Source organism: Myripristis murdjan, chromosome 1 (assembly GCF_902150065.1).
Source record: "Myripristis murdjan chromosome 1, fMyrMur1.1, whole genome shotgun sequence".
Lineage (NCBI taxonomy): Eukaryota > Metazoa > Chordata > Actinopteri > Holocentriformes > Holocentridae > Myripristis > Myripristis murdjan.
In genome coordinates, this window is record NC_043980.1 from 30,411,408 (window position 1) to 30,422,785 (window position 11,378).

Here is an 11,378-nt window from a genome sequence, read left to right on the forward strand (position 1 = left end):
CTTGGGCCTGAATGGCCTGGGCTATGCATTAAAAGCGATGAGGTCAGCCCACCATTTTGGCCCAAACAAAGGTTACCACCATGTAGTTGCATTTCTCACGATCGCACACCGTAACCCTCTGATCAAATGGGCCCTTTGTGAAACCTCATATAAAAGGGCATGTTATACAATAGTGGGTTTGAATAATAACACGAGGAGGGGTCAGTTATCAAAAAGAAGCCAGTCACACAGGGAGGGGTAAAGGGTTGGAGGGGGCTTACGGAGAGGGAGCTGAGGGGATGCAGAAAAAGCATCAGGGTCTGTGTGGCAAAATGTGGCATCGACTGAAAGAGGGGGAATGGCTGGGAAGAGGCATTCGGGAATGAAAGGGAGTCAGAAAAGAAACCCTCTTCCCAGAAGCAGTTGAGCATGACCATCAGAGGCCAAACGACAGGGGAGGAAGAAGACCCTGAACAGAGAGACTACACTGCTCTCACAATGCAGGAGCTAGATGTCCAATTTGTTAGTTGTTGTTTGCTGCAGCAGGAATTTGTTGTGACAGTAGCCTGAGCTTTGAAGACTGTAAACCAGCACAGAAAATCAACAGCAAACTTTTATTAACTGACCAAGAGTCCAAGAATGCAGGATTGTCCTTTGTCAGTTTCAAAAAAATCCAACAAATCCAGCACTGAACTTACAAAACAACAAGACTGACCAGTTTTCAAATGTTTTGGTGTACTGTTCTTTCCATCTGGAAGTACACAAAGCACAATAGTGAGTGAGACCTGTGGTTTTGTCTCTGTCTTCTGCACTTGCTCTCTGGGTTTGGACGAGTGGCAAAAAAATGCAAGGAATCACAAGGTTGAAACAATCTGTATTTAAAAGGCATTGTTTCCTTTAAACAGCGGAGCTCTTTTTTATCCACTGTCTAAGCATTTCTTACAGGGTAGTATTTTTTTTTTTTTAATTGACCTTGGTAAAAAAAAAAATAGACAAATAATCTGCAGTCAAGCATGGCTGTATATTTTTCTCCTTCAATACACTGTGTTATATAATCACATACAGTTCCAAAATGAAAGATGAGAAACACCAAATTAATATTCTTGTTTGTTTTTGCAGAGAGTCCTTGGTGTTTTTTAACAGGATTTTTTGTGTATTCCAGGAGATTAATTTTTAAGTCATTTGGAATGAATTCATGCAATCATTTCGCCCATTTTCTGTCTTAATACAGAGTAGTTATTGGAAGCTCCAAAGCCAGAGTGTCCCTGGTGCACAGGGCCGACTCTGGGGAACAGTAAGACAAGCTTCCTCGCAAACCAAAGTTTTCATTAATGACTTTCAGGGTGGCCCACTACATGCAAGGAACATGGGGGTATTCAGTTAACACAAATGGGATGTGCTCGTAACGGTGACCCTGTAACGAACAGGGACGAGGCATTGTGTGTTTTGAGTGTTTTACAAGGGGGGTTGGTATGTTATGTGACCCTCTTCCCATTTGCTTCTCGCCAGTTTTGGAAGGTGGAGGATAACATGTAATGAGAAGCAACAAGACATATAGTAGCTATGAAATTTCATCCATTCTCAGAGGACTGTAAATTGTTTGTGCAATAACTCTCTGTGAAAAAAATGTAATATTTGCGTAGGTACTCAAGGCTAAAAAACATAGTTAAATATATTTGAGAGAATCACATCTGTATAAAATACACATGTCTGAATAAGTTACAACCCCCCTGCACTGATTCATCAACTCACATAAATGGACCCTAATTAGTAAAACACAATGAGAACCATTAAACCATGGAAAAGGCACTGAGTGGAGGTCTTCTTAATGAAGGGAACCAATAAAGAAAGACACTAAATGAAAGCTCACGTCTGACTGCATTGGAAAATGTTGATGTTTGGTTCCGCTTTGAATGCAACGCAGCGTCGCTCCCTCCTTCCCACAGTCAGACTTTACTGAGTTTTGCAGTCACCGTCCCCTTCGCTGGTCCCCTGCAGTTTTTTCAGCTCCTTCAGTAGCTCATGCTCAAGGGTTAAGATCTCCTTGGGTTTCTTGTACTGGACAGGAGAGAAGAAAAGTAATTACTTCCACATTCTCCCCTGTCTCCCTCATGCACATCCTTTACTGTAATCATGTTTGGGATAAAGTAGGCTTACAAAAAAAAAAAAAAAAGTTTAATATCACAGAGAGGTCAGTTATGGTAGGTGTTAAAAAGGCAGTCAGATATTTTTGCCATTATTCAGATTGTTAAAATATTTTAGGGCAGTATATCATCAGTGTGCTGTATGATTAAATATCTAAGCTTTTACATTATTGTTATTTCATTCATTAGTTCAGACATGGTGCATAAGTTAAAACAACATGAGAGATTTGATGTAATTTATTTTTTCCTGTTGCGCAGGACTTACACTGATGATTAACGTGTTACTGGCATGAGTGAAGCTGAGGGCAGAGCAGTCCAATGGTAACTGGCATCGATCTAGGTCAGAAATACTGAATTTCTTATAATACCTGGAAAGACATGGAGAGGATGTCATGAGTTGACCAAGCTATACATCAATGTATTGTAAACAGTGCCATCTATAGGGCGGATGCAAACACTACACACAATAAATGAACAGCTGTACACAAGAAGGTGAAGATGTCCAAAATGTATGCAAACTTTACATCGCTGAGAACACAATATACCCGGTCATATTTACTTTTTGTTGGAGGTTTTTATGATGCAACATCTTTCAGACGGCTCCACTGACACACTAAATACTTCTTTGGGGTAGGGAAGGTTGCGGATTCTCCACTGGAAACTGGTCTTTGTGTCTTTACGCATGAAGACAGGCTGTGGAAACAAACAGCGAGTTCATCTCAGAGACACAAGACATACCAGCTTTTGCCTTTAAAGTGTCAGTAGAATCAAAGTGAGCTAAAGGAAGCAAAAATGCACATGAAAAATGTATTGTTTTGTAATCTATATCTAAAAAAGTTAAAGGGGAATACAGAAGGAAACCCACACAGGAGCAGTTCTCCTTGATCAACTCCGAATCCAAAGAAGCGCCAGCGGCTGTGAGCGACTCTCCAACTTCTATCTGCCATTGCCCCTGAGCTCCCAGTGTGCTTTTGCATCGCCACTTTCGTACTGAAACGCACCAAACGGTTCTGAGCATCAGTGGACTTATCCCATGTATTTAAATGCAGAAAAATTATGAGCCACAGGTTGCCGTATAAAACATAAAGACGAGAGCCTCCAGTTACCAATGAGGTCATCTGTTTTCAGGTCATACTCCTCAGCCATTTCTTTTCCATCTGCAAAGAGGTAATGGACCTTCCTTTTTCCTGGACATGGAAGTTGAAAAGACATAATTATATAGTCAGGGACAAATCTTAAACAACAGGAGACTGGAATGCGTTTTTGGTTTGGTAACAAAAAAACATGCTGATGAAAACACCAACCACAATTGCACTTAGGACACAATATATCTATTTTCATGTTTGCAAACGGCAATATTGATAATGATGCATGATATATGTGATACGTTTTGAGACAATTTACTTTTCATACTGTATCAAAAATATAAAGTTGTCTATACGCAGTTACAACCTTTCTAAGGGCACATAAATGTTAAATTGAAGTTAATTTGAGGTGGAATAGTTAAATCCACCTTTATATTGTCAAGTGCACAGTGATGAAAAATGGATGAAATATGCAAAATAATTTTAAAGACATCCAGATGTTTGCGGCGTTTTATGTTTACAGCTGTTTGGTGTAGCAGGAGCCTTTCAAAAAAAAAAAAACAAAAAAAAAAAACAGGCTGAGAAAAGTTTAGCGTTGTATTTTCATCATCAACACCTGCTAGCTGTAGTCAATTAGCTGGGAAGCTGGCTAGCTAGCATATTGGGGACAACTAACCAGCACAAAATGATGAAGTTTAACGCTAAAACGAACCAATAGTTATTTGGCGAATAAAAATCTATCTGTTTAAACAACTACGTATACTGTGTTGTTCTTACCGCTGTTTATTAAAGCTGTTTTCTTTGATGATTTTAGTTGCTCAGCCCAGCTCTGCACGGCCATGTTTCTGTGGTGGAGAGCCCCTGGTAACGTCACGTAGCCATGACAACTCCCCATGACAACCCAAAAGAAGAATTGTTTCTACAGTCTATCTTTTTTTTTTTTTCTGTATAAATCATAAAATACATATTTTTAAAAATCACATTTATCTTATTTTATACATTGCGCACACTTTTAAACTTTATCCAAGTTTCTGAAAAAACAAAAACAAAAACAGGAAATGACCCGGAAGTCAAACGTTTGACTTTAAATTTTTGTGTTTTTCTCTCGTGAGTCGCTGTGAACAGGGGTAAGCAGCAAAATATTACACTTTTTATTTAGTTATACCGCTCCAAATGTATATTATTATTCGCAAAGTCTGCGTAAAATAACGTGTTTTTACATTCGAGATAAATTAAGTCGAACTAAGTTACTCGAAAGGTTACAAATGCTATGTTTTGCTGTTGATAACGTTAGCAACTAGCCAGTGTTATGCTAGTTCTGCTGTCACTATAACTTAAGGATGGACTTTGCAGGGCTTCCCCCTTCAACAGCCAAGATGGAGCCTCGTCATGGGATCATGAAAGCTTTCCCCAAGGTTAAAAGAGCCAAAGTGCTACAGGGAAAGGATGAGCCCCCTGTAAAGAAGAAATCTAATGAGCCTGTCACAGGTTGATATTTTGTGTGAGAGAGTGAGTGAGTGAGTAAAAAATAGATGATGGAGAGAATGATAAAGATGTGTGTGAGAAAGTGAAGAGCTAGATAGTTCATATTCTGATCCCAAGACACTGATCATAACAAAAACAGACCGACAACAACATATTTGCTCTCCAGCAAGTTCCTCTTTTCTTCCATCGCAGGTGACACTTTCAGGGGCGTCACAGTCTACATCCTGCCCACTGGAATCGGGAATGCCAGATGTGAGATCTTCCAGAGACAGATCGAGCAGAATGGAGGGCACACTGAGAGTTCCCTCTGTGCCAGTGTCACCCATGTGGTCGTGGATGACAGTATGGACAGTGTCAGGGCCTTTCGCCTGCTAAAAGTGGATTGCATGCCCTCTGGAGTCCAGCTGGTGAAATGCACATGGTTGAGCTCATGCATATCTGAAAAACGTCTGCTGGACGAAACGAGATACAGCCTTCTTTTGCCTACAAGGTTGGTGACCTGTGGTAGTTTTGTAGACTGCTTATGCAACAGATCACAGTTAACTCTTTGTTTCCAAAGAGAGAGGGAAGGCCTTGCTGCATGGCCCTAGTGGCTCATACAAGTGCTCTTTAGTGAGGCAGGTAAAGAAACAAAGTCCTGGAAGTCTTGCTTTATATTAATCTATAAGTAATGCAGACAACTGTGGGAAAGAAAAAACTAAGGCACAGACTGTTTAGTTGCCTTGCTCAAGCAATTAAATAACTAATTTGCTTAATTCAAAGACAGAGGGCCTTAGGTTTTTTTTTCCCATGGTTGTCTGCATTACTTAAAGATTGATATTAAGCAAGACTTGCAGGACCTTGTTTCTAAAACTCTTTATTTCCTTGAGTGTGTGTGTGTGTGTGTGTGTGTGTGTGTGTGTTGTCATGATTTGGTAGTGTTCATGTGTCAGTCTAATTGGCTAGTTAGACTAGCTGACCAGCCAACCAGGGGAGTCTGGTCAAACCCACCTTCTCCATTGGCTAGTGATGCAATGCTTTTGAGTTTGTAGATGTACAAACACATGTGTTCCACTATGTAGACATGTATGAACATGTTGAACTAACAAAACTAACAGCATGAACAAAACACACACAAAATGTACAGCACGGACATTGACACTGGGGCAGGGACGATATGCTTATCTCCCGCTTTGATACAATGGTGATACTTGGGTGCTGATTTGATATGTATTGTGATTCTACAAGTATTGTGAGTCGATGTTTTGATATTTATTGCAATTTTTGTTTTTTGAATTATCATCAAGTTTGTGGAAGTTTCATGAGGCTGTGATTATCACGAAGGTCACAATAAGTCATTTTATACAGTGATGTTAAGTTTCAAAACGTGGTCTCACTAAAAATGAAATGGCCACTGTGGGGGGCTAACATCATCACACATGAATCCAGTGTGTCTCATTGAATCCTCAAGAGTCTCAGCTTTCCAGTCAAAACCAATGTATGCAATTCCAAGACTGTTTAGGCCCCAGTCTGCACAAATACACAATTTTTCAATAGAAAGAATACATTTGTACTGCATGCAAAAACCTGCATGATGTGTGGCCCAAACTGCATGGGATTAGCATAAGGTGGGCATGTCTACAAAAAGCAGACCCACAGGAGCCAACAGAAGCCATTTTCATTGAGATATCTGGAGGTCAGAGGTCAAGGGACCCCTTTGAAAATGGACATGCTAGATTTTCCCTCGGCAAAATTTTGCCTAAATCTACTCAGTAATAAAACATAGGCTATTTGTAAAAAAAAAAAAAAGTGTTGCAGTACTTAATTGAATCTATTTTTTTTTTTACCCCAACTCTAATTAATATGCACATAAACATATAGATTTTTGACTCTTTCTGCTCACCAAACCTGATGAAACCATTGCAATTGATATGATGACATTATCTGAGAAAATTAATTGTGTTGTGATTTATTACCTTTTGTTTTTGTTTTTTTTTTTCATATTCTATCCACTTAGGGACACTGAAACACAACAGGAAAATATTAAAGAAGAGCTGCCCCATGTCATCCCCAGTACACAGAAAAGTATAGAGCCACAGCTGGAACAGCCCAAGCAAGAAGAAACTATAGAAATGGTAAGTTGTTAAGTCATTATATAAAACATGATCTTACAGTTTTCTTATGTTTTCAGGTTGTTGAGTCTCTCAGTTAGAATTTGCGCCGTCACCATGGACAGCAGCTACAGTGCAAGTCTGTGTATTGTGGAATTATCAATGAATTTTACATTGAGTACTTTGATGCAGCACTCTTTTAAATTGCGCTACTTTTAGACAAACCCAGACAGCAAAGAGGACTCGAGAGAAGAAGACGGAGTCTCGCAGAATGAGTTGGAGGCTCTGATCACGGGTCAGCATCCTAAAGAGGAGACTCCTGGCCACAGCCTCAATCCCAGCTCAAACTCTGAACACAAGGAGACTGTTTCAGGGAAGTGGGTCTGTGCCCAGTCTTCTCAGACCAAAAGTAATAACTTCAACAAGCACATCACAGACAAACTAGAAGTGCTGGCCAAAGCCTACACACACCAAGGGGACAAGTGGAGGGCCCTAAGCTACTCTAAGGCTGTCAACGCACTCAAGAGCTACCACAAGCCTATCACCTCTTACCAGGTAGCCTAATACACTTAAATTGTATACAATGTGCTTGGAAGTGTTCATGCTCATAGCTATTTGATTATAGTTGTTGGTTGTGGTAGGCATATGTTGCAATAATAACATACACAGTTTTTTTGGGGGTGCACAGTATAGGGCTTATGTTTTTATTTTCCAAGGAAGAAGCTCTAGACTAGAGTATTGTATCCGAAAAAATCACTCTCAGTTTAAAAATTCAGATGTTCTTCATCAGGGCTTGGACAGATCAACTTACATCGTGAGCATAAACACGTTTTCCCCAAATTGGGGAAAAAAGAAAACCAGCATTCCTATGTGTGATGTCATCAAGAAGCATGGCCTGGGGTTGTTCACCTGGCAGTAATAAGAGACATTTCATAATAATCTCATCAGTTAAGGGTCAGAAAATACAGGATCTGTCCAAGTAACACTATTGAATGTGCTGTCAGTATCACCAGTGTCAAGTGTCTATCTGTGTCACACAACAGATTGGGATCAGGATAAACCCCTTTGTCTTGAGACAGCCATTAAATGTCAGTAAAAACTGAGCCGACTCAGGAAATTAGGCTAACAGATGAATGCTGAAGTTGGGCTATGTTCCTCTTTTATTGGGAACCTGTTTCATTTGTTTCAGGAGGCCTGTCAGATCCCGGGGATTGGAAAGCGCATGGCTGACAAAATCGATGAGATCATGGAGAGCGGTCATCTGCGCAAGCTAGATCATATCGGGGAGGCTGTGCCAGTGTTGGAGCTTTTCAATAATATCTGGGGTGCAGGAGCTAAGACTGCGCAGCTTTGGTACCAACAGGTGACAAACACACACATGCACACGCAACAAATTACAGACATGCTGTCAGTTCATGAATTTGGAAATTTGATGTGCAGAATCCAAACCACATGCAAATTTGTATAACAGCAGACATCACGTAGGGAACTGATGCCATTCTTGTCCTAATGACAGTTTACAACTCAGACTTTTCAACATGTCTGCACATTGCCTCATTTACAGTTCGTTTAATTATATTTTCAAACATTTTAAATTTAAAGCAGTGTTAATTCAGCAACAAATGTCTCAGTGATGAAAAGAGGTGACAAATAACCTCAGCGGTGAATAAGAGAAACTAGTAAACGCTGGAAGAATGAAACAGGAGTCATGTGCCAGACATGTTGGTCATGTTTTTTAAAGATGTGCTTTTAATTTGTCTTTCAGGGATTTCGTACTTTGGAGGACATCCGCACAAAAGCCAACCTGACCGTCACACAGAAAATAGGGTTGAAGCACTATGATGACTTTCTAGACCGAATGCCCAGAGAAGAAGCAGCCGCCATTGAGAAAGTGGTAATGCGTCTCCTTTTGCTGCAGTGCCAATATTTAACAGAAAGGACTGGAAACATATTAACTTATTTTGTCACTTCTATTGCATTTAGTTTCCCTCACACAGTTGTTAAACATTTTAAAAAGATTCCCTTCTCCAACTTAAAACAGCACAAATTTTGAGGCAACATGCTTTTGGTAGGAAAAACTAGTGTCAGCTTTCCTTGACTGGAGGTGATGGAGAAAACAGACTGTATTCTTGCAAAGTAGAGCGTCCCAAAGGGGGGAAACTTGTTCTTGAAACTTGCTGCATCTTAAGTTAGCCAGATACCTGTTCGCTCCAGAGTGCTGAGTACAACACTAGTTGTTTGCATATAGTATTACTTTAATTTTCTTTTTCCTCCAGATCTGCCAGATAGAAAGTGGTCATAAGAAAGATGGCTAAAGCATGTGTCCTTCCTCTGGCTTGTGGTGTTTTACCTTGCTTACCCCTCAGTCTCTGGCTAGGAAGAGGTAAATGTTTACCTATTGGCCAGAATCGGAGATGAAAAAAAAAGAAAATCGCCAAGTGTGTTAACTGGAAATATCATTTGTGTTGTGGGCTTGGATTTGTACAGTGTCCTTCAGTTATGGATGACAGTTATAAATAACAATATACAGAATCAGTGCAGGCTACAGTCAAAATAAGAGGCTCACTAATGTAGACTGTGTCTTTAAAAATACATGTCTAACTTCTACTCCAAGTACATGTCTCAGGTGGAGAAAACTAACCATATATGTCTACTCACCTTGTAATTCCATACCTTTAAAAATGGGCGTATTCTACCACATACAGTAGTATGCTGATTCAATTATTGGCAAAAGGGCTTACATGGTTTCTCAGTATATTTAATAGCTGATTTGATATGTCTTGCCTAACATCTCTGTCAATTGCAAGTCTTGTTTCTCAGGGTCCTCTTTGAACTGACTATTTATTGCTGTTTGTCCAATTTATGTATGTATGGTGTGATGGAACACTTGTTTGATATCTGTCTGTATTTTGGGCATGTGCAGGTAAAGGAGGCTGTCTGGGCCATAGACCCAAAGCTGCTGGCAGTAGCTTGTGGATCCTACCGTCGGGGAAAGGCAACGTGCGGAGATGTTGACGTGCTCATATCTCACCCTGACGGCAAGTCCCACAAAGGAGTCTTCAGCAAAGTGTTACAGACCCTCCATCAGAGCGGTAAGCTAAGTCGTATTCCAGGTATTAATGATTTTCTCATGTCTTCACTCAGCCTAACCCTAAATCTTAAGAAGACAAAATAAATAAATAAATAAACGGAGATGCATGCTTATTGGTTTTACACAGGGTTTTTGACAGATGACCTCGTGAGCCATGAGGAGAATGGAGAGCAGAAGAAATATATGGGCGTGTGCCGCTTGCCAGGACCCGGCCAACGCCATCGCAGGCTAGACATCATTGTGGTGCCCTACAATGAGTTCGCCTGTGCTATCATGTATTTCACCGGGTCGGCACACTTCAACCGCTCAATGAGGGCCCTGGCAAAGACAAAACACATGAGCTTATCAGAGCACTCGCTGAACAAGGATGTGGTGCGTCAAGGTAGCCTGAAAGTGCACAACGGATCTCCACTTCCGACACCCACAGAGAGCGACGTTTTTAACCTTTTAGGCATCCCATTCAGAGAACCCCATGAGAGGGACTGGTGATCATTTGTCTGCCACTGTTACAGTGCTTTGTATGTTTTTATTATACATGTTATACATATAATGATGATGCAGATGGTGGTGGTGATGGTGGTCATGATCATGATGATGACAATGGAAACTATAATTATGCTTGAACATCCAACGCTATTAAGGATATTTTACAGGGCAAAAGTTTTAAGATTCCTGCTTGACTTGAATGATAACTTAAGTTTTTGAGTACAAACAAACTGATACAGCAGCTGCTTGGTGTGTGTTTTATATGATGAGTAATTATTGTAATAAACACTACTATATGATGGCAAATAACACTGTGTTAAAGGGTATATTCCACCAGGTTATATTCAGAATTTTTGTGTGAGTGTTTGCCATTGTCACTATTGATGTTGAAAACTTAAGTACTGCTGTCCAAAACATACAGTGTCAAAACAGAAATGTGCAACAGTTGAATCTAAAAAGTGAGTCAAACAAGTCTTTTCAACACAATAACAGGCACACTACAAAGGAATCTCCCCACATGCATCGCCTCCTAGTGGTAATTACAAGTAAGATATGTGGGGTTTTTTTTGGTAGGTGTGATATCACCCAACCAGCATCAAAAACTGCGTAAATGTGACAACACAAGAATCACAGATAGCAGAAATCTTGGCCGCCCAAGGTATAAAAATAAGAGCTATCAATTGAAAGACAACCAATGCAGCTAACCACACATAGGAAAAAACAGAAATATCTGTTGTGGTGTCTTTCTGGTTGCTTTTCACTAATATATACAGATATGTTTGCATGTTGACATTCCAGTGAGTAAACACGCATAAATTATTTAACTGGGGTAACAAAATCCAATTCTTGTCACATTTCTCCTCAATTTGTCTTTCTTGTGTAGCGGCTACACAATAGCCTTCAAAATATCCAATACTATAAAGTAAGAAAAAGCATGGTTGAAATATGACCCTGAGCAGTGCTGGGTGACAAGTTTCTGAACATGTGAGCATATTGTGTTCACTTAAAATACAGGGAA

The 11,378-nt window shown here is 40.1% G+C and overlaps 2 protein-coding genes across 2 annotated transcripts; one reads left to right on the forward strand and one right to left on the reverse strand.

The window, feature by feature from the left end:
• Positions 1–835: 835 nt before the first annotated feature.
• On the reverse strand, positions 836–4,091 carry dpcd (deleted in primary ciliary dyskinesia homolog (mouse)). The gene is made up of 6 exons (XM_030060001.1): positions 3,986–4,091; positions 3,230–3,310; positions 2,989–3,113; positions 2,683–2,816; positions 2,389–2,491; positions 836–2,037 (listed from the first exon to the last, which is right to left on the reverse strand). The coding sequence occupies exons 1-6, from the start codon at positions 4,047–4,049 to the stop codon at positions 1,933–1,935; spliced, it is 612 nt and encodes a 203-aa protein (XP_029915861.1). The 5' UTR covers positions 4,050–4,091; the 3' UTR covers positions 836–1,932.
• A 181-nt stretch (positions 4,092–4,272) lies between these two features.
• On the forward strand, positions 4,273–10,661 carry poll (polymerase (DNA directed), lambda). Its single transcript, XM_030059988.1, has 9 exons — positions 4,273–4,335; positions 4,562–4,696; positions 4,886–5,183; positions 6,690–6,807; positions 7,003–7,338; positions 7,973–8,146; positions 8,549–8,677; positions 9,707–9,875; positions 10,002–10,661. The coding sequence occupies exons 2-9, from the start codon at positions 4,585–4,587 to the stop codon at positions 10,361–10,363; spliced, it is 1,698 nt and encodes a 565-aa protein (XP_029915848.1). The 5' UTR covers positions 4,273–4,335; positions 4,562–4,584; the 3' UTR covers positions 10,364–10,661.
• The last annotated feature ends 717 nt before the right edge of the window (positions 10,662–11,378 follow it).

Excerpts from the sequence above, each read along its gene's own strand:
- poll (XM_030059988.1), top strand. The coding sequence starts at position 4,585 with ATGGAGCCTCGTCATGGGATCATGAAAGCTTTCCCCAAGGTTAAAAGA. Across the intron at positions 4,697-4,885 it reads ATCTAATGAGCCTGTCACAG|GTGACACTTTCAGGGGCGTC; the intron begins GTTGATATTTTG and ends CTTCCATCGCAG. Across the intron at positions 6,808-7,002 it reads AAGAAGAAACTATAGAAATG|ACAAACCCAGACAGCAAAGA; the intron begins GTAAGTTGTTAA and ends CGCTACTTTTAG.
- dpcd (XM_030060001.1), bottom strand. The coding sequence starts at position 4,049 with ATGGCCGTGCAGAGCTGGGCTGAGCAACTAAAATCATCAAAGAAAACA. Across the intron at positions 3,311-3,985 it reads AACAGCTTTAATAAACAGCG|GAAAAAGGAAGGTCCATTAC; the intron begins GTAAGAACAACA and ends TTCCATGTCCAG. Across the intron at positions 3,114-3,229 it reads GAAAACAGATGACCTCATTG|TACGAAAGTGGCGATGCAAA; the intron begins GTAACTGGAGGC and ends GGTGCGTTTCAG.